Genomic DNA, 22,548 nt, shown 5'->3' on the forward strand with positions numbered 1-22,548 from the left:
CAAAGTCCAAAACCTTTTGATCCATTTAGTGGCTACTATAAACGGTCCACTGAATAACAAAATGCAAAAGAAAAAGAACAGTTGAATGAAATACATATGGGGGAAATATGCTAATTGATGAGGGTACCAAACTGCTATGTCAAGTTAGGGTCCTATGATAGGGGCATAAAGATACATGCATTTCGGCATTAACATTTTCAGACAGGTCCATTATCCTAAATAGTGCTGTAAATTAAATTAATAATATTATTGATGTCACATTTTGTTCCTCAATTATTTAATTTAGCCTCTTCCAATACATTTTTTATATTGACTGGCTACATCAAGTTAATGCAACATCAGCACCATAAAACTGCAGCAGCAGAACTCTACACAACTGTGTGTGAACTCCAGTGTTGACACGATAAAGTTTGGATAGCTACAATAGCTCCTGATGGTTCGTGATGGCTGTCAGATCTGACTCCTATTGTTCTTCGACGCAGCTGCCTGAGTCACTGTGTGGAACACTTTTTTTTTTTATCAATCTGCTGATCACAGGCCTGACATAAACTCTCAAACCCCGGGTTTGAAGAAGTCCACTGCCAAAACCGAGCTCAAATCACACATATACGGCCTTCCATCCTCCATAAACACCGGCATCATTTCTGGGCCAAAACGGTCCGTGATGCGTCTCTAATGCAAAACCCCCTCTGACAAAAACAAACAAACACAAACCAACCAACTACTTTAGCTCACCCACCTGATTGAGTTCATTCTCTGCCGCTATCCTCAGATTAGGGTCGATAGTTCCTTTCAGGGCCTGGATTATCCGGTTGGGATCCATGTGTTCAATTCCACGGTTCCTTCTGTGTTGTTAGTGTCACATACATGTAGCGTTAGCATTCGTTACTGCTTTATATTCAGCCAAGCGTTATAGATTCTGCATTCAACTGTGGCCCAAACAGGGTTAAACCTCCGAGATACATACACAAGTCCCGGTCGCTACATTCAAAATAAATGGCTCACTATCGGAAGACTTCGTGACAAATGTCGTTTGAGCAGCGGGTGGTGCGTTTATTCTGAAGACAGAATCGTTTTTATTCTCGTAGAACTCCGGTTATCTTGACGGAGAATGATGGCCCTGCCCCGTTTTACCGGCAACCAGCTGTCGGTGGACGTAAAGCAAAGTAAACAGACAATTTACGGTTTTCCTCTTCTTCTTTGTCGACATTGAGAATGTTGCTGCCACCCTGAGTGCAGGCGTTGTTGTTGTTGTTGCCAGAAACCATGGATGTATAAAGAGAACAGAACATGAGAAACTAGCCAGGAATGATGCTGCTCTTTCCCAGCCATGTGTACCGCTCTGGCAAATGTAGCACGTGACGACTGTCTGCCCATTTCAGCTTTAACACTATGGAGATCGAAGTGTTTAAAAAAATTAAAAATAAAGATATATATATATATATATATATATATACATTATATATAAGACATTGTATATAACTTTAAAATAAATAAATAATAATAATACTCAAATATTATCTCAGAAAATCATTATAAAAATATTATTTTTTATTTTATTTCCGGCAGTTTTTATTTCCCCCAAAATGTTGTCTTTATTTCATATTTCAATAACACGACTGGCTGTCCTGTTTGTCTTAATTGAAATAATTTCCCTTAAGAGTCCATTTTTCCAGCTTTTTCTTGAGCTTTCAACCTCATCTTTATCAGCTTTGTTGTCTCAGTTAGTTTACCTCTCATGAAGTGTGGTACCTCGTTCACATGGTAATATAAACTCAGTGGCCTCTTTATTACAAACATCTGTACAATCTAATGGAATTCAATACAACAGCTCTGCATAAATTCTATCCTCACAAAGTTTAGATTGTTCCATTTTTAACATTGCCAGAATTGTGTAAATTCAATTACATGTTAATTATTTAGGTAATAAACATATAAGGTGGTGTTGTACTGCACTACATTATATTGCAATTTTCTTTGTAATGTTTTGTCCTCTCTATTTTCATACATTAAAAAAGGCAACACAAAGGCAAAGGAAACACATCTATGACCTCAACGCTATAATTGAATTAACCTCTGACAGTGTTTTAAAAAATTGGATCATAATATTTGACTTAATGGCAGAGCAGTTGTGTTGGATCTGTCAGTCCCACTGAGATGCTTCTGGTGGTCCCTGCAGGTTTAGATTAGACCTGTGTGTAATTAAATGTCTACTAGAAAGTTGCAAAACAATTCCATAAACTAATCTTGTGACTCATTGATTAGAACAGCTGCTTCCCAACCAGTAGGTCTGGGTTCAAACTGCTTTCCTCAGAAATGTTTGCATACTTTTGTATTATAAAATATTTCAGTGTTTGAACAACATTATCCATTTAGATCAGTGGTCTTCACTATTTTTTACGTGAGAGCCACATTGATAGGACAAAGTCAATAGGAGAGCCACTTTTACCGCAAAGTATGAAAAGCTACATCCAGTCATAAAAAGCATGTCTGTTTATTAATCTGTCATCCCACCCAGAACATACAATATGCAATGCAGCCAACCAATACATTCAATAAAAGCAGGATTATCTTAATACTGGGATGATGTTGTCAAACTCTGCAAACAATATTTATGCTGAAGCCAAAAAGCAGTGTTTCACAATGTTTGAGTCTGAGAAGGTTTTTTTGCCCGAGCCAAAATCCATGCGATCTCAAAAGATGCCTCAGTGAATCGTTCAGCTGTGTTAGTTGTCCTGTGTATGAGCCTTTGGTGTCCTAGAAACAGAAGAAAGGTGCTCTATTTGTTTTACTAATGTCTCTTCCAGGTGCGTAAGTTTCGTTGAATTTTGGATGAGTCATTTAGAAATGCGGCTCTAGGTGACTTCTCTTGAAACCAGAGCGGGTCTGTTTGCATATTAAGCACGAAGGGTTCGACTCGACTGCTTGTTTTTATGAAATATCTGTATTGACTCCATAATCAAATCTATCACCCCTTTATGTAGCCCACTGCCACGCGAGCCACCAATTAAAGATGAGCCGCGCAATGAGTAACACTAATTTAGATGATCAATTGCAGTGATTGGCAACATAACATTACAGTTCATTTAGCTGACGCTTTTGTCCAAAGCGACTTACAATAAGTGCAAACAATCATGAGGATACAACTCCGAATAGCAATAATCTTGCAAGTACATTAATTTCAAATAGGTACAATCCTTTAAGTTCAGAACAATAGCTTCAAATAAGTCAAATAAAAGTGCAAACATACAGAAACAAACAATCCTGTTTAAGACATATTAAAATGTATGCATTTAAAAACAACTGCATAACAAGGTTATAGGTTTCATTTCCACATTTTGGGTAGGGATACATTAAGGGGGACTGGGGGTTCTCCCCCTGGAAACACCTTATTTCTTGCATTCTGATGAATGTATAGCGGAAATGGCTTCTTTATGTAAATAACACAATAGTTAGGCGGTGGAAATTCTAAATATTTATATATAATGCAGTAAGGCTCCAAGGCATTCTGTATTGCTTTCAATTATTTATTCTCCTTAACATTATCCTAGTCAATCCTATCCTATCAATTAAGGCATTATTTACCCGTCCCTCCGCTTTTGTGCGTTTCGTTTGGGAAAGTAACCTCCTTTAAATTTGAATAAATTAAATTAATAAATCCCTGGACTTTAATAGCTTAGATTTGTTTTCAGCATATTACCTTCGTTCAGATTATCTGACAGACACCTGTTCGGTCTTTGTTATGTTTTAATTAAAAATGCCTGGCAATTCTCCGTGAGCATACGAACGGCTGTTCCTGTAATGTGCAGTTTTGGGCAGAAACTAAGCTAAGACCCATAATATCACATTGAGCTATGAGTTGATAAATTGGGTTTCTATTGCACTTTGGAAATAGAGTGGCTTTCGGCATTTTAGATTTTATTTGGCTGTGCAGCCCTGTCAAAGGATGAACAGGTGAAAGGCCTACAGCACCTGAAGTGTTTCCGCCAAGTCAATGTACTGCTGTAGACGTTTAAAGTCAACTGTTGGTTACTTTCAACTAAGACACCCATCTGCAATTGTATAATCATGACAAAAAAAAACAAGCTTAAGCACCAAAACATCACTGCTGATCTTTTATTTAGACACATCAAAAGGACCACTTCATCTCTCCACACCAATCAGTTAGTGGACCAATTTGGCCTTAAGTGTTAAAACACCATACCCACCACCAAGAACACAAGCTTTCCTTCCTCAGCTTCACATGACACATACAGTAAGGTAAGACTGAACACAGGAGCCCAGCAACAAGCAAAGTGCGGATAGCAGAGTAGATTAGAATTAATTGGATAAATCAGCCAATGATTAAATTAATTAGCCATTTAACATCTGATCAGTCATCCAAAGCCATTCAGAAACCAAGGCACACATTCATAACATTGCATTAGAGTTCTCATTGAAATCAGTGACCTGAATAGGTGATATGCTACAGGTTTATTTTCAGCAAGATAACATGTTCTCAGTTGTTCATTATGGTGGCGTTCCCTGTGGCTCTCATACTAGTACATTCATGGGGAATCAAGTATATTTGGTTAATGTAAAGAAGTCACAATCCCCATTTCAAATGTAGATAATGGCTGTGAGCACAGCTCATACCATTTGGCTACAAACTAACCTTAATGGGCTTCATGGTGAGAAAAAAAGGCCATTGGCATTCAGCCTGACCAATATACTGAAATGTCAGTTTAATCACCATTTAGAACAAAGTAAACAGCCCACACAATGGAAGAATTGACGTTTGTTCAACAAAGCTCAATCCTGGTACAGCAGGAAGCCAGAGAAGGTGCTGTACTTCCAGGTGCTGCCATAGATGGCCCCACGATGCAAACGGAGCCACACCTGGTCTCCTTGGAAGAGCTGTAAGATGGCGTGGTTGCTGGCCGTCTCATGATCTGGGGCTCCATCATTGGCATATGCAGAAACCATCACCTCTTCGTTGCGCATGAGGTTAATATAGAGGGGCACATTGATGGCAAGCTTCAGGATGTGGAAGATGAAGACATAGGTTCCATTGACAGGAGAGGTGAAGCGGCCAATGTGGGTGTCGTACATCTCTCCTAGGTTGCTGTGCAGCTCGTCAAACACGATGGGTTGGTCCAGGTTTCCCGGGGCAAAGTTCGCAGTGCGAGAGGCATTGAAGGCCACTCGCAGCGGCTGGGAGAGTGGGTACAGTTGCATGGGAAGCAGAGCATGATGGTGGCCGTGGGGAGTGAGGGGGACCTCCAAGGTGGAGACAGACAGGGAATCCCCATGACCTGAGTCCACAATTGTAAACGCTCCCTCCCGGTCTGGGGTGCTCACCTGGGAAGAGTCACTCCAGGCTGCGGAGAAGAAGGAAAAAAAAAGCATGTTAAGAGATAACAATGGTGCACTGCATTAGTTAGGACTAGGGCTGTCAAGCGATTTAAAAAAAAAAAAAAAAAATCAATCTAATTAATTACAAGCTTTGTGATTAATTCATCGAGATTAATCGCATATATCAATATTTGCTGGCCGGGGGACCTAACTGGTCAACATGTCTTTTATTTCAATACCAATATCTTGTTTGCCACAAGATAGCCTAACATCTTTCATTGTACAATAAACAATCTCTTGTACAACAAAACCAAGCTAAAGTCTCCTATGGCAACATAGGTAATCCAACATGTAGTGTAACTTAACGGACCCATCGGCCTCACACTACCTCTCACTTCTCCCTCAGCCAGTCGCTAAGACAAACTAGCTTGTTTACATTCTCCGATGTCAAGGCTGCTCTCTTCTTTTGCACTGTGTTACGCTATCTGTAAAACCTCTGTTAACCCCCGTCCTCTACCACCGAAATTGGCCTGCAGTCCATTGCAATCCATCTCGCAATTGAGGTGGTTAATCTGTCAAAGGTAGATTTACTAATTCTGCTTCTGAATGCCTGATCGAGAGTACTTTGGCGAGGCTGGTCGCTCACCTTGCTGCTAGCTAGCTCCGAGTAAGTGCTTTGCTCTGAGATGATGTCAGGCTAGAAGTACTGTGATGATACGAAAATTATTTTCTGCAGGAATTGCACAGAACGGTGCTCCCATCTACAGGGCGTGTAAACTGTCCATTCACTGGGCCAAGTAACGTTTTCTAATCCGCTTCATCATGTTGACGAGGCTGCTGTGGCCGCGCCGCGTCGGTGACTGTAAAGTCAAGGGGCATCTAAGAGCGCGATTAATCTGCGTAAATTTTGTTGTGATATTTTTTCTGTGATTAATTAATCGAAATTAACACCTTAATTCGACAGCCCTAGTTAGGACGTTTTCAAACTTGCGTTTATTTCGGTTAAAATCGGACTGTTTGTTTCCCCCCCTTGGTAGTTTGAGCAGATGTGAACACAGCAATCGTATACTGCTGTCAATATTTCCATACTCTATAGCGCCAAAGCATATCAGATTTTTTATAGGCCTATCCCATAAACAGAAATAGGCCGACAGATGAGCAGTGCTGATTAAAGCAACAGTATCAATTAAAGTCTAATACTTATCCCGTCCAGTCATTTAGGCAAGAACATAAGGAGTTTCTACAAAATCCCTCCCTGAGGGATAGATCACCATTTAGAGAGTTAGAATGTCCAACCTCAAAGATCGCACCTACAGGGCAACTTGGAGAGGATCTCTGTCGGACCCCTGTCAACTCAGCACTGGGGTTCCTCGGGGTTCCTCAGTGCTCCGTCCCCTCGTCTTTTCTCTATAGGCCAACTCACTTGGCTCTGTCATTTACTCTCATGGCTTCTACCACAGCTATGCAGATGACACTCAACTGATTCTGTCTTTTCCCAGGTCTGAAACTCAGGTGTACGCAAAAATCTCTGCTAGTCTGGCTGGCCTCTCTTAGTGGATGTCCTCAAACCAAGAGAAACTCAACCTCGACTAGACAGAACTTCTTTTCCTTCCGGGGTTTAGCTATGTTAGCGTCGCTAACCAAACACACCGCAGCTCTCTATTTAAATGGCTCCTTACCTCAGATCTTAGCTTGTGACTGAGGATAGATGTACCACCAGAACCTTGATATTTTTAGTAGCAAGTCTCACACGGAGTAGCTCGATAGTAACAGCATAAGATCACGCACTCCGGTGTAATGTTAGTCAGCACTTGGTTCATTCAGCGTGTCATTTTCTTAGCGCAGCAGCTCTAGTTATAGCTGCAAAACAAACAGTCATTCAGGGGGCGTCCCGGGGAAGATCTGTCCATCCCAAAAATATTTTGACGTTGGTCTCGAGCCCTGCTATCAACATTAGCACCCCAGTTGTTTCCAGGACTGCAAAGAATCTGGGTGCGACACTGGACGACAAACTGTCCTTTAATGCCAGCGTCGCTGCAACAGCCCACAGATACTTTTAATATCAAGAGGATACGGACCCAGAAGGCAGCGAAGGTTTTGGTCCAGGCTCTTGTCATCTCACGCCTTGACTACTGCAACCCCTTGCTGGCTGGATTAACTACATTTACCATTGACCTCTACAGCTCATCCAGAATGCAGCAGCCTGACTGTTCTTTAACCTACCCAAATTTTCCCACACTACACCACAACCTTCCCCTTGTTACCAGTGGTCTACCGTGTTGTGAATGGGTCAGGCCCTTCCAACATCCAGGCCATGGTCAAACCATACACCCCCAGCTCGCTCACTTTGCAGTGTCGGCCAATTGGCTCCCTCACTGCCAGATAACCCTCACCAAAATGGTGAAAGGAGCTTCCCATTGATATCAGGTCAGCAGAAAGTTTCTCTCCTTCCATCACAGACCGAAAACCCACCTGTTTGACAGCAACTTGAAACCATTGTACTGCACTTAAATGTTTTTCACCCAGTTGAAGCTTGTGTACTTGCAAAATTCTTGCTGTTCGGAGTTGTAGCCTAATGATCGCTTGGAATCAGCTAAATGAAATGTAATGCATGTTCTTACCACTCGAGTTAAGCCTCCCTCCTCCACGTCTATAGCTGTGTTGGTATCCAGAATCCTGAGAAAATGTCACATGGAACTTTAACTAATGTACAGACAAAGCAGCAAGACAATTACGGTCAGTTGAAGCAGTAAATAAACTGTGGTGGATGTATACGACAGACAGTTAGGTAATAATATTACGGTTTGCCTTGGTTCTCTCTTCGAAAAAATGATGCCAACTTGGGACTCGTCTCAGTTTATGTCCCTGTCAACTTTTAGGTACTTCACCATGTCACACACACACACACACTCCTGATCTCTCCAATTAATTTAGTGAGTACAAGGTCGTCATCATTAGATGGGAATAGGCATATTGCATTGTACCAGAATTATCCATTTATAAAATATGGAATTATGAACAGGATAAAAGCAGGAGTTGGACACCAGTGAGCCTTAGTAGTGATATGCTCTTTGTGTATTTTTTCTCTGATTTTGTTTAGGATTATTGTTGATTAAATCAATCAGCCATCCATTACCTTATTTTTGTTTAGGACAGGCATGTATTAACAATTATAATGTGAGCATATTGTAAAATAGAATTTCAACAAACATAAATTAGCCACCCTAGCTTTAACATATGGATGTTTTGCAATTGTTATCTCCAATTTTCTTCATATTGTGCAGGCCCAATAATAGTCACATCTTTTCTTAACTCAAGTTGAAAGAAGCTTTAGACAGTGAGTGAGTCTCATTGAAAGTTGATAAAATGGAACAGTCTGTATTGCAGTTCACATGACAACCACTAGTCTACTGAACAGGATACAATTTCCCAGCGATGGCAATTTTGATTTATAATCCAAGCCCAGTTCAAAGAAAATCCATTTAATTTACTAGCCATAGTATTCCCCTAGTCTCAACATCAATAGGGCCACTATGAAAAGAGAACATAGTGATTCACTTACTCTAGCAGCATAGAGGAGAGGACCAGTGTCCCTTAGATGAGTCTGGGGGATGTAGGATCCACCTAAAGAGTAGAAATCAGTGGAGATTTAAATCTGCGTCAGAATATTTATAGCCCAGGATGTGACATGACTACCATACACAGAACCCTCAGATATCTAGAAAAAAGCAGGAAGAGTGAAATGCAGCAGTGGTGAAACCCCCACCCCAAAAAAAAAAAGAGTGAAAGACTTGTGCCAGTCCCTTGCCGCCATATGCCATACCTCTTATAGATCCTCTGGTGAAGTGCGACTGGCCGGGACGACCCATACTTCCACCTGACTGGCCAGGGGACAGGAAAATCTGTCCACCATCACCCTCTGTAGTATAATCCGACTGGTACGCTGAAGAAATGATGCAGCATAAAATGGGCATCAGACAATTGGCTGACAACCATTAAGCCCATACTGGTTAGACAAACATTAGATCAACATACCGGGTTGTGGTTCGTCTTCTGGGGGAGCAAACTCAGGTGGTGTTTGGGTACTGGCAGTGCTGTACCTGGGATCATCATAAACTGCAGAATCTGGTTTGTAGTTCAATTCCCCATTCTGAGGTAAGAAGGTATTCACCTTGAAGACCTACAGTGAGAAGAAAATGTGCAACAAAGAAGCTTGCAGTAAGTGGGCCCTGTTCAGATTGCATCTAGATCTATTTAAGACAGCAGTGTTTGCCACAGAATTAGAGTCTACTTATGGCGGTAGTGGGGGGGACTTTGTCAATTTATAACTTTATTTTCTAATGTTAAAAAAAAAAAAAGATTACGCAGCAATATCAAAACACAGCAGGCTCTGCATGGGAATTAACCTAGTGTGGGACTGTAATCATTTAAGTCCAACGAAGAGGAGACACAGCACCCACACTCAGTAGGAACATCCTCCATGCCGTGCAGAAGTCAGTCGCCCATACCCAGGTTAGTGGAGTGAAGCAGCACCCTGATATGTCGAACACGGCCGTAGAGCCGTCGCGAGTCCAGCCCGGAAAGCAAGACCTGAGGCTGCAGAGCCGAGCTCTCCCTTAGAGTCACAAGTTAAGATCGTGGATGCCGTAAACACTGGGAAACATTGAACAGACTGTAGTTCACATCTGGCATCAGAATTCATCTTGACGGCGTGTCATTTGATTATGCTTCCGTGGTCACATTTGATATTTTCTGGTGGGTTAAGGACGACTGCGTCGGTAGCCATTTAGCATTTCCTCCTAGGAATGGACTTCAACAGCACAGGCAAAAATGAAAAGTTTGAGATTTGTCATGCTGTAACTGTAGTTAAAAAGCTATCTTTGCGGCCCTTTGATGGTTGAAAGCATTTGCACATAATGGACACAGTCTTGGTCGGATTATATGACCAATATCAAAATAGACGAGTGTAAATGCAACAAAGTAGTATTAGAAACAGACTGAAATTTGATTGAGTGTCATTCATGTATTAGCAAAAGTTATAATTCCTTGGGGCCATTAACAAACAGCTTCAGGTGCATTACCACTAGCCTCTGGACTAGAGTAACCAATTGCACATAGCCCAGGATGCAATCAGAATTGTTGCTCTCTGGCTAACAAAACTCATAAATGTGGCCCAATATAAATAATTAAGTGCATTAAAATCACATCTGGACTTTGTGGATATGAGATTCTGACAGGAGTAATGAGGCAAATGTGTTCTTGTGTGAATTCATGCCTGGACGCAAGTTTGCAGTCTAGCAAAATACCATTGAGAAACAAGCATCCAACCTAACACCAGCAAGCTAAAGCAGAAGAGCCCATTTTTACTAGGTTTTAACTTGTGACAAGGTAAAAAGATTGTTAAAAGTTTAGGCTACAGACAACTCTTTCCCCTTAACGGAAAACTAGAGCCCATGCAGCAGCATTGCTTCAGAGAATACCCAGGGACAGTTATGGTTTGACAATTTAGACAATGATCATATGACCAAGTGCTAGGAAGCTTCTCTGCTGGCTCGATTTACCTTTGGACATTAATAGTAATGTTACTACATACTTTGGTAAGACTTACCGACTGGATGTTCTGAAACTGTGCAGAAGTCAGAGTTCGCCTGGTGGGGGGTGTAGAGAAAATCTGTCCCTGAGGTAGGGTGGAAGTGCAAGATGCCACCCCATTGCAGGGGGACTGCTTCCTTGACTTTGGAGTCTGTGAAACACCAAGAAGAATGCTTTTAATGAAACCTTTAACCCATCAGCTTAATACTTGGTCACATAAAAAAAAAAAAAAAAAACAAGAATGCTTATTTACACAAGGATTGCTCTTCTCCAGACTGACAGAGATGGACGACTCCCTGTGGTACAGCGGTGGTGAAGGAAACTTCTCTCTTTCAGCCAACTGCAGTGGCTCCTGCAGAGACAAGACAGTTCTAACTATAAGTAGTTAGAACTGTAACTGAAAGGCAGGGGTAAAAATATGTTCCATCTTAAAGCCAATTTGTCACGCGTTACATGAGGTAGGTCTTTTGAAGAAAGCTTCAGGTCACAGGTCTCCAGGCACCGATCCCCATTTGTCAGACTGGCTTTGCGCTCCATAAGCCTGGTAGGCAGTGGGGTGGACTGAGTGGGGGGAGATGAGGATGAATTGATGACTAGTTCAAACGATTTCAATTTGATCACAATTTACTCATCACAGATAATAAATTGACAGCTTACATGCATTGCTTTGGGCAGGACATCACCCGGGTTTCCCAAGCCTGTGTGACCTGGTCAGTTGAGGAAAACAAAATAGAGTAAAGAAATGTTTATGAATTTTATTGCACTAGTAGTCCATACCCAGGTTTCTTTTAAACAAATTATTTTGCTTTCAGTGCTTTTCACCAAACTACATTGGTGTAAAAAAAAAAAAAAAAAAAAAAAAAAAAAAAAAAGCGCACCATTTGACTCACTACCGCACAAAATGGGCAGATTGCATGCCGCAATAACATTTTCACTGCAAATAAGGCAAGAGGAGTTCTGGCCACATGTGCGTTTATGTCTAACGTGACAACTGCACAGTCTAGAGCGCTTAAACTTTATGCATTAGACTTAATTATGCTCAAGAACTGCATTTAGATCCGACGGATATGATATGTTGAAATCGCTGGCAACAAACTAGAAAAGTGCAGGTCTCTGCCAGGTGAGTCTCCCCCTCACCTCCCAAACAAAGAGTTTAATCTCACTCAAGTATTCCTCCCGGCTCCCTTACGGTCAAGATGGCAGCGAAGATAACAAAAATGGAGATTTATTCACGTCGTATCTCGCCCAACTTTAGTGGATCAAAACTTTTCAGGTATGGAATTAAGTTGCAGACGAGTCGGTTTAACGTGAGACCAAACTTTTCTATTGACTTCAGTTTTTGAGCCACAACAAAAAAAGGTCAATGTTTTCTGTAACAGATTATGAAGGCTTGATTTAGTTTAGCAGAATGCCAGAAGTGTTCAAGTACCTCGGGGTCTTATTTGCAAGTGAGGGGACGATGGAGCGAGAGATTGGCCAGAGAATCGGAGCAGCGGGGGCGGTATTGCATTTGCTTTACCGCACAGTTGTGACGAAAGAGCTGAGCCAGAAGGCAACGCTCTCGATCTACCGCTCGATCTTCATTCCTACCCTCACCTATGGTCATGAAGGCTGGGTCATGACTGAAAGAACAAGATCGCAGGTACAAAGAGCCAAAATGGGTTCTCAGACAGGTGGCTGGAGTCTCCCTTAGAGATAGGGAGAGAAGCTCAGCTTCCATATTTTATACAGTCTGTGCCCGCGCACTGCAGCCTGGAAGTGATGTATTTATTGCTCATTATTCATCATAAATATCAATGGACTAATAAATGTTGTAATTAGTGTTCAATTTGAGTCAATACAGCTGCAATAAGAACATTGTAAAACAGACTTCAGCAAATCAGGACCAAGCATAAAAACATGATTCAAAGTGGTAAAGTTAAGGTATGGTTTGAAGGAACGGTCATTGGATCCATTTGGTCTCTAATCACCTTCTCCCTCCTACAGTTCAGTCACCAAGGTCCACAGGACTATTTCCAAAGGAAGTTGATTAGAAAAAGGCACTTTTAACAATCAATTTTACTACTCGTTTCAAGTTACCTAGAGGAGATCCAGAAGGCAGTCTGATCAGTCTAGGGTGGCCATTAGTGGGGGAGAGATCACCATCCAGAAGAGAGTCCTGAACAGGATAAGCATTTTAAAACCTTAAACACTCTCAAAGCTGATTAAATACTCAAACCAGTTTCATCTTGTACTGGGTGATTAATTATTATTCTCATGAGTCAATGTAAGAGTAGAATAGTCAAACACCTGCATAAAACTGAAGGAGCCGTGGATCTTTGTTATGAGGTCTTCTAGGTGCTGCTTCCTCAGGAAAGGGTCTTTTGGTAAGGCATATGGGGAGTTGAAAACCTCCACATCCATATCCATATCCATGTGAACTGCCTGTTAGGATAGTTCGCATTTTGTTAACAGTAGAGATGTCTGTATTTTAAACTAACCATGTTTTACTCACCAACTTGGCATGTAGCGCTCCTTTGGCTCTCCTCTCTTTTCTCTGTAAAAAATGTAATTTTCGCAATTATAGTTAGGATACCATTGTTGAACAACAACATCATCCTGTACAAGGGCACTGCACAACTATTGATATTTGAAAGCTTAAAAAGAAATCTGCGTCTTGTATGCTAAACAGAGCAGAGACACTTGCCTTAGATGTGGACGGACAACATGTTGTACAAACTTGTCAGTTTACAGTACACAGAGGCATTCACTCAAACAACTGTTTGAGCTTAATACTCAAGTCTGACTTAAATTCCATTGTTATGATATAAAGTCCAATGCCCAGAGGGTCCTATGATACCTCACCTGTTTGCAGCCTGCAGATTGTTTCTTGGTGGCGACTGGGCCTTTGGTGATAAAAGTGGCAGCTTTTCTCCAAGGTTTGTGAACTGCAGCTTGGGGTGAGGCGGGTCCATCTGAGAACTCCATATCCCAGCGGTCAGGAGGCTCCTGCTCCCTCATGGTCTGGAAGTCCCTGTTACAGTTCTGCACAGGAGGAGTCTCCATATCAGTCAGGTACAGTCTGTTGATAAACTGCCATATCACCAACAGATCAGTGAATCCTGGAGCATGCTTACAGTCAAACGTACAGCATTGAAATATCAGTCTTACCTCCTTAGAAACGTCATTTGATTTTGATGTGGCTGACGGCAGCAAAAAAAAAAAAAGAAATAAAAATCTGCAATTCATCATATTCAGACTAGGCAAAACGTAGAGTAGTTTCAGTAGTTAATTAAACTTCATACTGGCAAGGATTTTAATTCCAAAACCTCATTTCCATTTCACACATAGATGTCTAGTACCAGTAAATGTAAGCATGATCATCTTACTGCTGTGGATTTTTGACTTCAGTAACACCTCTGGAGACGTTTTGGGTGGAGGTGGAAGACAACTGAAGTACTTGCAGTTCAACAGCCTGGTGAGCTCTTCTTTGAACAGTTTAACTGAAAAAAATATAAATCAAGGAAATTGCACTTCAGATTACCCTTAAAAAGAAAAAAAAAAAAATTGGTTGCATCAGCTGTAATAACAATTACTAAAGTAAATGCGATATGGGAAAGCAGCAACATTGCTCATGTTTCTTGTGCCATTTTATTAGCAGTAAGACAGGTTGTAAACAACTTTTATCTACCCATCTAAACTACTTTATTTGGTCTGCAAATTGTTGTCTGGACGGGAAGTTTGGGAAATTTCACTAATTTGTTTTACTTTGTTTTTGCAGTTTGCATTAAATGAATCTTCTAAATGAGTTTGGCTTACCTGTTGGCTTGTTTACAAAACTCATTAGCATCTGAATGCGTGCGTGTTGAATCACTGGACCAATTGCAATCATGTGCCACCTCCCAATATAAAAAAAAATAATAAGAAAAATGTGCACTGTTGCTGCAAATAAGGAAAGACTGCTGGCAGAAAATGACCAATTGTGTAAATTCGTAAAGGAATATATTCTTTTGACAAAGATGCTTTTTAGAAAAATGTCAATCTGAATTTCTGAACTTCTTTTGATGTAGCTGCATGATTTTAAACCACGAGTGTTGTCATGTACTTTTTCCATGTAAAATATAAGAGCACATATAGTAGTTATAAAAATAATAAAAAGCAGGGAGAAAATTATTTTAAAAAGTGAGTAAAGATGTGTGAAGTCGTGTTTGTAATTGGCTAAAGTGCATTGTTCGTACACTGGAGAGGGGCCTTGAGATTGCTTTTAGCTTTGAAAGGCACTTTATAAATACAATTTATCATTATTATCCAAGATTGATAAATAAATGTGCCATCTATCTTTGTAAAACAGTAGTTAGCAGCATGAGGATTAACACAAATCATATTAACCTAGATTAGCATAATTACATACAAATGATGGAGTTTAGCCAACTAAAAACGCAGGTCTATGTGTTCGACTCACATGTAGAACCAGCCACCAGCTTGTTATTCCCCTCTAGCAAGTCCAAGTAGGCCAGAGCTGCTTTCTCCATCTGCTCATCTAAGCTACAACACAGTGAAGACAGAGGAGTGGTCATCAAGGAGAGCCCGAGCTCTGAGCTCCAACAGCAAACTGTACTGTGGAGGCACTTTATACCATTTAACAGTGTGTCAACTTATTCACTACAATTTGCACATATTTTATTGTTAAAAAAGTGCAATGTGTACTTCTGAGCCACTTGCTCCAAAAGAAATAGGGAGCAGCATTTCTACTCTTACTGGGTCCATACAATCAAAGTCCACATGCACGCCTGTCATGTCGCCGTCATTTAATGACCATCAACTCTTTGCAGATATTATGGACACTGTGACAAGTCAAACCCTTACTCGTTTCCACACCAAATGAGTTTGCACTGGCAGCTCATCTATAAACATATATATACTTCACCTCAGTCTGTTATCCCTCCTGACACCAAGCTGGGTGGCAAGCTGGTTTAGGCAATGCAGCCGATTGGCTGAGATTTGGGGAGCCTGGTTGTGTCCAGCCAGCAGGTCCTTCTGGACGTGCTCCTGCTGCATGCCATTGAGGAGGTGCTGGACCTGCAGCACAGTGGTCAGACGCCTCCTTTCTGTCTCCACAGTCGCCATCTGTTCCTTCTTTACTGCATTCTTCTGGGCTCTCAGCAACTGCACGATGATTCAATGAGCAATTCAAAACCAGTAGAACTCAAAAAGCAAACAAACTTCAATTATGGTGTCCAAATAATTTTTTTAAAAGTAACATTATGCTGTTGAAGTACTATCCAAACCAACAAGTAGCCCTTCAATTAAGTGTGGTAGAAGTTGTCATTAAAAAAAATATATATGACAACCATTAGCTAGTTTAACTGTCCATCCAACAAGTTGAACTTTACATCTGACAATGTCAAAGCCAAAGTATATTTAACAGCCTCCAATTGATAGTTTTTTTGGGCTGCTGAGCCAGGTAAAGTTCCACAGCCAAGACAAGCAGAGGCTTACCCGTGAATGCGTAAAGTCCTGGTTCATTACGGTATTGAGTAATATTAAACAGTATAGTGAGGATATGCTTAGCTTAGATGGTTTGGTTAGGAGATTTTAACTCCTGCCACCAAGCTAGTAGCACCTTTTTAAATCCAGCAAAGTGGAAGTGATGTCCTGAACAGCTTAGTCTGTTAGCTAGCTAGCCAACACTGCAGAGCTAGATTAAGCAAAGCATATATCAGGCTTTAAAATGTAGCCTTTAGTAGAGTTTAAAATTACTTAACTGACCACAACATTGCAAAGGCGCCAAACTATACTTGACATACCATTAAAGCTCAACAATTACTCAAAAGTGAATAGTAGTCAGATTGCCAAAGACTTACAGTCTGAGTCAAGACATCCAGGGTTTTGTGCAGCTCCTGTGCAAATGCAATGTTATGAACCACCTCCTCATACTTCGCCACCGCCGCCTGGAAAACAAAAGTCAAATGGGGAAAAAACCCAAACAGAAATACAAAATAATATTATTTATTGCCAATACATAACCAGGTTTTACCAACTGATCCTTGTTAAGTTCCTTGCCCCAGTTCAGCCTTTTCTTGTAGTCTTGAAGTTTCAGCTGTGGGCACACAAGACACTTCACAAAATCCAGGTGCCTGTCACCTATCCATTTTAAAAACTGTAATTTACTCAGCCCCGTAACCGTCCTACCTTCTTTTTCTCCAAATTGCGGACTTTGTGTTTGAGGCAGATGAGACCATCTTCTATGTAGGTGTCATAGTCATGGTAGACGGTGGAGGCCTCCAGGCTGAGCTGCAGACCACTCAGACCAATGGGCGAGTCCACCGTCGGGCTATAAGGCATCACCAGATCCTCTCGTCTTTCCTCCCCCTCCTCTGAGCTCTCAGGTGGAGGGGTGACATCCAGGGTAGGGGAAGGAGACAGCTGCACCATGTTAAACTCCACACTGGTAGGTAAAGTACACATTTTAGTAAAAAAATTAATAAAACAAATGCAAAATGGTGAGGCCTGCTAATTTGTTCCATGAAGCTGCAAAATATAAAATGCTGCTGGTACCAAGATGAGGGTTTCAATAGAAATGGAGAGAAACTCAACCCAGTTGAAGAAGAATCACAATGCATTAGCTCAAAACACGAACATAAACATCATGCAAGAGTAGGAGCTTCTTTTTTAACTTCTGATCTTCCCTGAATTAAATATCCTGGCGTGCATTTGATGCACAGCCCACCTCTCCACGAGTCATACTTCTCCTGAGAGTAGGGTTGGGATAAATATTTGCAGAGTGGGAAGTTAGACAATGAAACATGATATAATGAGCAAGTACAGCTTGTAGCCTATTACAATCAAGTCCCCATGTCATACAGTGGATAAAACATTCACAAACTTTGCTGAAAATATGCTTCGACAAGAAAAGACACTCGTACACAATAGCAGAATCGAAACGTTCACTCCATATTTTAAATAGTTTAATCACCACAGGTAAAGGTTTTTGTCAAAAACAAACGCCACGCCGACAAGCTGACAGCTGACCCACCTTGTATATTTCACTCGTGTGCGTTGAATCCTTTCAGGGGAGCCGCTGTACATCCGAAAGTCCCGAAACTGACCGACTCCTTTCAAACCGTGATGTTTAGTTCGCAGAGGCCAAGCTGATGTCAGTTCAAACCTTTATATACCATGCCGGCCACAGAGACGATCCACCCCGTCCACATCCGGTTCTGGCACCTGTCACGGTGCACGCATACATGATCCCGACTAAATCGAATCACATTACTTTAATATTTCAGTGATTGAATGTTTGTAAGTGTTGTGGAATAGTGAACATTTTGTGATTTTCATTTGATTGTAAATGAGGGACACACTTTCCATGTTTGTTTACACATGAATACATCTGACATAACAAGTTAAGGGAAATAAAACATTTAAATGTATGATGTGCCTCGTCTCCAAAAACATGAGGGAGGTACACATCTGTTTATGATAAGGGCCCAAATGTGCTTGTTAGAGTCCACAGGTGTAAAGGGAAACTAGTGTAAGTACCATTGGCTGTACAGTACCAGTCAAAGGTGTGTGTCCAAACCTTTGACTGGTACTGTACAGGGTAAGTACTCATAATTTAATCTGTTACATTGTATTCAACTCTCCAATTGGTATTCGCCTCCATAAATGATTTGTCCTGCTCTGCCCTCTGGTGGTGGAGGACTGCAAACATTGGCCAAAATTGTTGAAGGGACTGCGACCTTCCTTGACTACTACTGTAAAACGACTAATGTTAATAAAATAAGTAATAATGCACTGGAAAATGGAGTAACATTCTGACAAATATTTTTACTCCATTATTCAATAAAATTGACACAGTTGAACCTGGGGCACAGATCCAATTCCAGTGGTAGAAGAAGTATGCAGATAATTTAGTAACGCTACAACAATTTAAACCTTTTTATTTATTTATGTATTCTATAGTAGGCTATTGTAATTTATTGGGTTGTCCTGTACTGTGGTGCTTTCTGAAGATACAAATGAGCTCAATGGCTAACTCTGGCATATTTACACTGAGGTGGAAACTAAAATCTTGATTAATGTGCACAGTCCCCGGTAAATAAATAAAAATACATTCAAAATATTACTTAAGTAAATTGAAAATTAATAGCCAAATGTAGATCTACTTACAAGTATTACAAGTAAAAGCACTCATTATATAAAATGGCCCCTTCCACGTATCTATACAGTATATATTATAAAATTATTATCATTGATGCATTAACATATGAGCAGAATTTTTCTTGTGATAGGTCGAGGTGATTTTAAATAAGTTCTTGAGTGATGGTCAGTTTAATCAGTCCATAACTGAATCTTACTTTTGCAGTGCAGTCTTAATCTTTAATTCTGTTTTAATATAAATGTCAAAATATTTTTTGAAACAAGAGTAAATAAGATAAGCACTATAATTATGAAATATCTTATATTAGACCGTTTTGAAATTTGCTATGTGTTCCTATTAGATCTTTTTCACTTTCTATAAGAAAATAAAACTTGAATTCCAGAACAATAATGACTTGATAATAAGGATTTTGTTTTTTTAATCGCTGAACAGTGAATCTTGTTTAAAATCACCTCAGTTGATCACAAAAAAAGATGCACGTTTTGTATGAAAAGTAATCTGCAAAATAGTTACATTTCTCTCTGGAATAGTTATGTACAAAGTAGCAGAAAATAAAAATACTCTAAGTAAATAAGAGTAATAGTTCAAATAAAAACATTGAGTGAATACTGTAAGTCAGGGGTATTCAACTACATTTCTAAAAGGTCCAGTTAGAGAAAATTTCTGCGAGTAAAGGTCCGGAGCATCATAATGTCTAACGTGCGTTGTGAATTAGTGTGATATATATTGAAGTAGCCTAAATCTAATAAAGAAAGTACAATTTTAAAACATTTAGACAATATTTATTGTCACTTAACATTGAACTATACAGATATATATAATACTGTAGATATGTATAATGTTCTTCTCGGGCTGCATTTAAAAATAAAATTTAGAAAATAAATAAAAAAGCTTTTGAAAAATTGTGCATCTTAAAATAAAGTGCTTAATTTTAGAAAAATATAATAAAGTGAGTAATGTGAATAATGTGAGATGTCTTAACTCGCATGTAATTGGTCTGTGAGTTTCCTGAACCGCTAAACCAGTGCCGTAAATACGAGAAAAGCTGCGCTGATTAAAATAGAAGCGCTCCGTCAAAGTGAAAATCCCTCAATAATTTATTGATTATAGGTCTGGGTCCGGATAGGTCGGCGTCTGGGTCCAGACTCGGGTTGCTGCGCCGGGAACATCCACTTCGGTAATGTTCGGGCGATGACATCATAAGTAGAACACAGCCGCCGCCAGTGTTTGTATGCGTTGAAGCGTCCAGCAAATACTGCTGTCAATTATTATGATAAAGAATGGACAACAATATATCGCCAAGGAAAAATCGTCTCCAAATCTAGCTTTTTGTAGCCAAAAGATGATTAAATGTCCCGTTTATGGACAAAACAAGTGCGTTGATGAAACCGACGATTTGTGGGCAGCACTTTGAGAGATCGTGTTTAGAACAATCAACTATGCTCGCCAAGGAAATGAGATTCAAAAAGAATTTAAAACTGAACCCAGAAGCTGTGCCTACAATACTGCCAAGACCCCAGCCAGCACAAGCCAGCATTCCAATTCAAACACGTCCGCCGATGCAGAGTCCTCCACCAAAGAGACGACGAAATGAATTCGCCAAAAGGGAGAGAGCAAAGGTAAGCCGTACTACTTGTTTCATTTATTTATTGTTACAAGCATAAAGCCATAATCGGTCTAGGCCTACTGTATGTAACAAGCTTACCCCAGGCCCTAGGCCTAGTCGATATGTGTGTGTTATTGTTTGTAATATTAATAACTTTAGCTAATTACACTTCATTAGCTTAATTAAGTATATATTATAACAGGCTTCCCCATTTTATTCTGTAGTTTGAGTAAAAGAGCCTATTTAACTTTTAACTATCACCATATTATTACAGAGGTGTTGAAACATTGGTGAATGAAGCCACTGACAGAACTGAGGACACATGTATGATCAGCGACCATCTATTGGACATCCACACTGGGGAGGAAGCTGTGTACAGCAGTAAGTATACAGACTGTACGTCATCTGTACATTACAGTTGTAGTACCAGTAGACCTGCACATGACGTGTTAAACATACAATCACCACATGCATGTACATAATTCATATATTTGTTTAATTTGATATCATTACACTCTCAATCAATTCAACCACATCTTTTATTATGAATGTTATTAGATCTTTTCTTTACGCAGACATGTATGAACGTGCAATACAATTTCAAGCTGGTTTGAAAGATTTATTAGTAAAGTTGTGTTTTGTACATTTCTGACATGTCAGAATGAAATTGAAAGAATGAAAAATGGCGTCTAAAGCGAACAACTACAACAATCCAACTCCAACTTCTTCAAAGTATTTTTACTCTCTGGAGTCCTCTGCAAAGGCAAGATTCAGAGAAAAAGTCCAAATTTACGGTCTTGACCCGTACGCGCTAAAGCCGTCTGATTATATTAAGGATTCTCTCGCCTGCAAGATCTAAATCCACGACACCGGCATCCTCTTCAATAAAATCCTCTTCTTGAAGGTGCAACGAGTCTATTGACGACTCACTGTCACTCGATTCTGTCGAAATATCCGAGCCAGAGTCCGACATCGCCACGTCTGCAATGCTGTCTGTGTATTCAACTGGTGGACTGTGTTCTACTTGTGACGTCAGAACACGGCGTCGGCTGTTTCCGGTAGCGGCGATGTCAACATCGGTGGTCGACATAATAAATCGTGATTTATTAATTACTGTGGGCATAGTGTCATTAATAACACATTATTTTACACCACAAATAGCATTTACTATCATCAGTAGAATTTCATGTTTATCATTTCGTAGGCCCTTTAAATTGCAACTGGGCTATTGCAACGACGGCGCATGTACATGTCCATGAACTTCTTTACATTTCAATTTAATTTTTTGTCTTTTAATTTTTGTTTTTACTGGAGCACGTATGGCATATGATGAAGAAACACTCATCAACATCGTAGAAAGAAGCGTGTTGATTAGATTAAGTGCAGCGCACTTTGAGATGTGAAGTGAGGAAAGGAAGGGAGGATGGAAGAAAGGATGGAATTGAGGAAAGTAGGAAAGAAATGAAGGAAGGAAAGAAAGGGGGAAGGAAGGAAAGAAAGGGGGAAGGAAGTGAGGAAAGAACGAGGGGAGGAAGGAAGAAAGGAAAGGAGGATGGCAGAAAGGATGGAATTGAGGAAAGTAGGGAGAGACTCGTGTCCACAGTCAGGGATAAGTATGACAGAGAGGAGGTGTAGTGTTACACACAGCTTTATTCTCAAACAGGTGGCTTTATATTACAGGCACAGCTGACAGGTCACTCTCCTGTCCGTCGCTCTGCTGTCCGCTGCTCTCCAGGCTGCGCTGCGTCGTGACTGAAGAAGCATCTCCGTCTCCTCTGGAACCCAGCCTACTGCAAGAGAACAGAACCAGGCCATTACCATGCTTTTATTATGTGACAGATTACCTGATTCCGTTCAGCTGTCTGGCCTCCAG

The 22,548-nt window shown here is 40.4% G+C and overlaps 2 protein-coding genes across 6 annotated transcripts in view; both read right to left on the bottom strand.

Annotated features, from left to right (window-relative positions):
• Positions 1–1,124, bottom strand: part of ipo8 (importin 8) — a 28,109-nt gene extending 26,985 nt beyond the window's left edge. Inside the window, exons 1-2 of one of the 3 annotated variants that reach the window (XM_029462335.1) lie at positions 968–1,124; positions 740–845 (exon numbers count right to left, since the gene is read on the bottom strand). In XM_029462335.1, coding sequence (XP_029318195.1) covers positions 740–823 — 84 coding nt within the window. In that variant the 5' untranslated portion in view covers positions 824–845; positions 968–1,124. Of the gene's footprint in view, positions 1–739 lie in introns of all 3 variants that reach the window. The other 2 variants (XM_029462336.1, XM_029462337.1) reach the window with 2 other exon arrangements.
• A 2,963-nt stretch (positions 1,125–4,087) lies between these two features.
• caprin2 (caprin family member 2) lies at positions 4,088–18,128 on the bottom strand. Of its 3 annotated transcripts, none has more exons than XM_029461499.1 (21): positions 17,942–18,128; positions 17,098–17,353; positions 16,943–17,005; positions 16,770–16,856; positions 15,833–16,071; positions 15,368–15,450; positions 14,295–14,408; positions 14,077–14,108; positions 13,771–13,950; positions 13,421–13,462; positions 13,216–13,350; positions 13,006–13,084; positions 11,584–11,633; positions 11,380–11,487; positions 11,180–11,278; positions 10,943–11,077; positions 9,370–9,514; positions 9,158–9,277; positions 8,897–8,958; positions 7,956–8,010; positions 4,088–5,360 (listed from the first exon to the last, which is right to left on the bottom strand). In XM_029461499.1, exons 1-21 carry the CDS (start codon positions 17,992–17,994, stop codon positions 4,792–4,794), a joined length of 2,706 nt encoding a protein of 901 aa, XP_029317359.1. In that variant the 5' UTR covers positions 17,995–18,128; the 3' UTR covers positions 4,088–4,791. The 3 variants fall into 3 exon arrangements, with proteins under 3 accessions (XP_029317359.1, XP_029317358.1, XP_029317360.1); XM_029461498.1 differs by having other exon boundaries at positions 13,771–13,998; XM_029461500.1 differs by having other exon boundaries at positions 13,771–13,998; positions 17,098–17,331; positions 17,942–18,081.
• Between the last annotated feature and the right edge of the window lie 4,420 nt (positions 18,129–22,548).

The sequence above is a fragment of the Cottoperca gobio genome, chromosome 23 (assembly GCF_900634415.1).
Source record: "Cottoperca gobio chromosome 23, fCotGob3.1, whole genome shotgun sequence".
NCBI classification, from domain to species: Eukaryota; Metazoa; Chordata; class Actinopteri; order Perciformes; family Bovichtidae; genus Cottoperca; species Cottoperca gobio.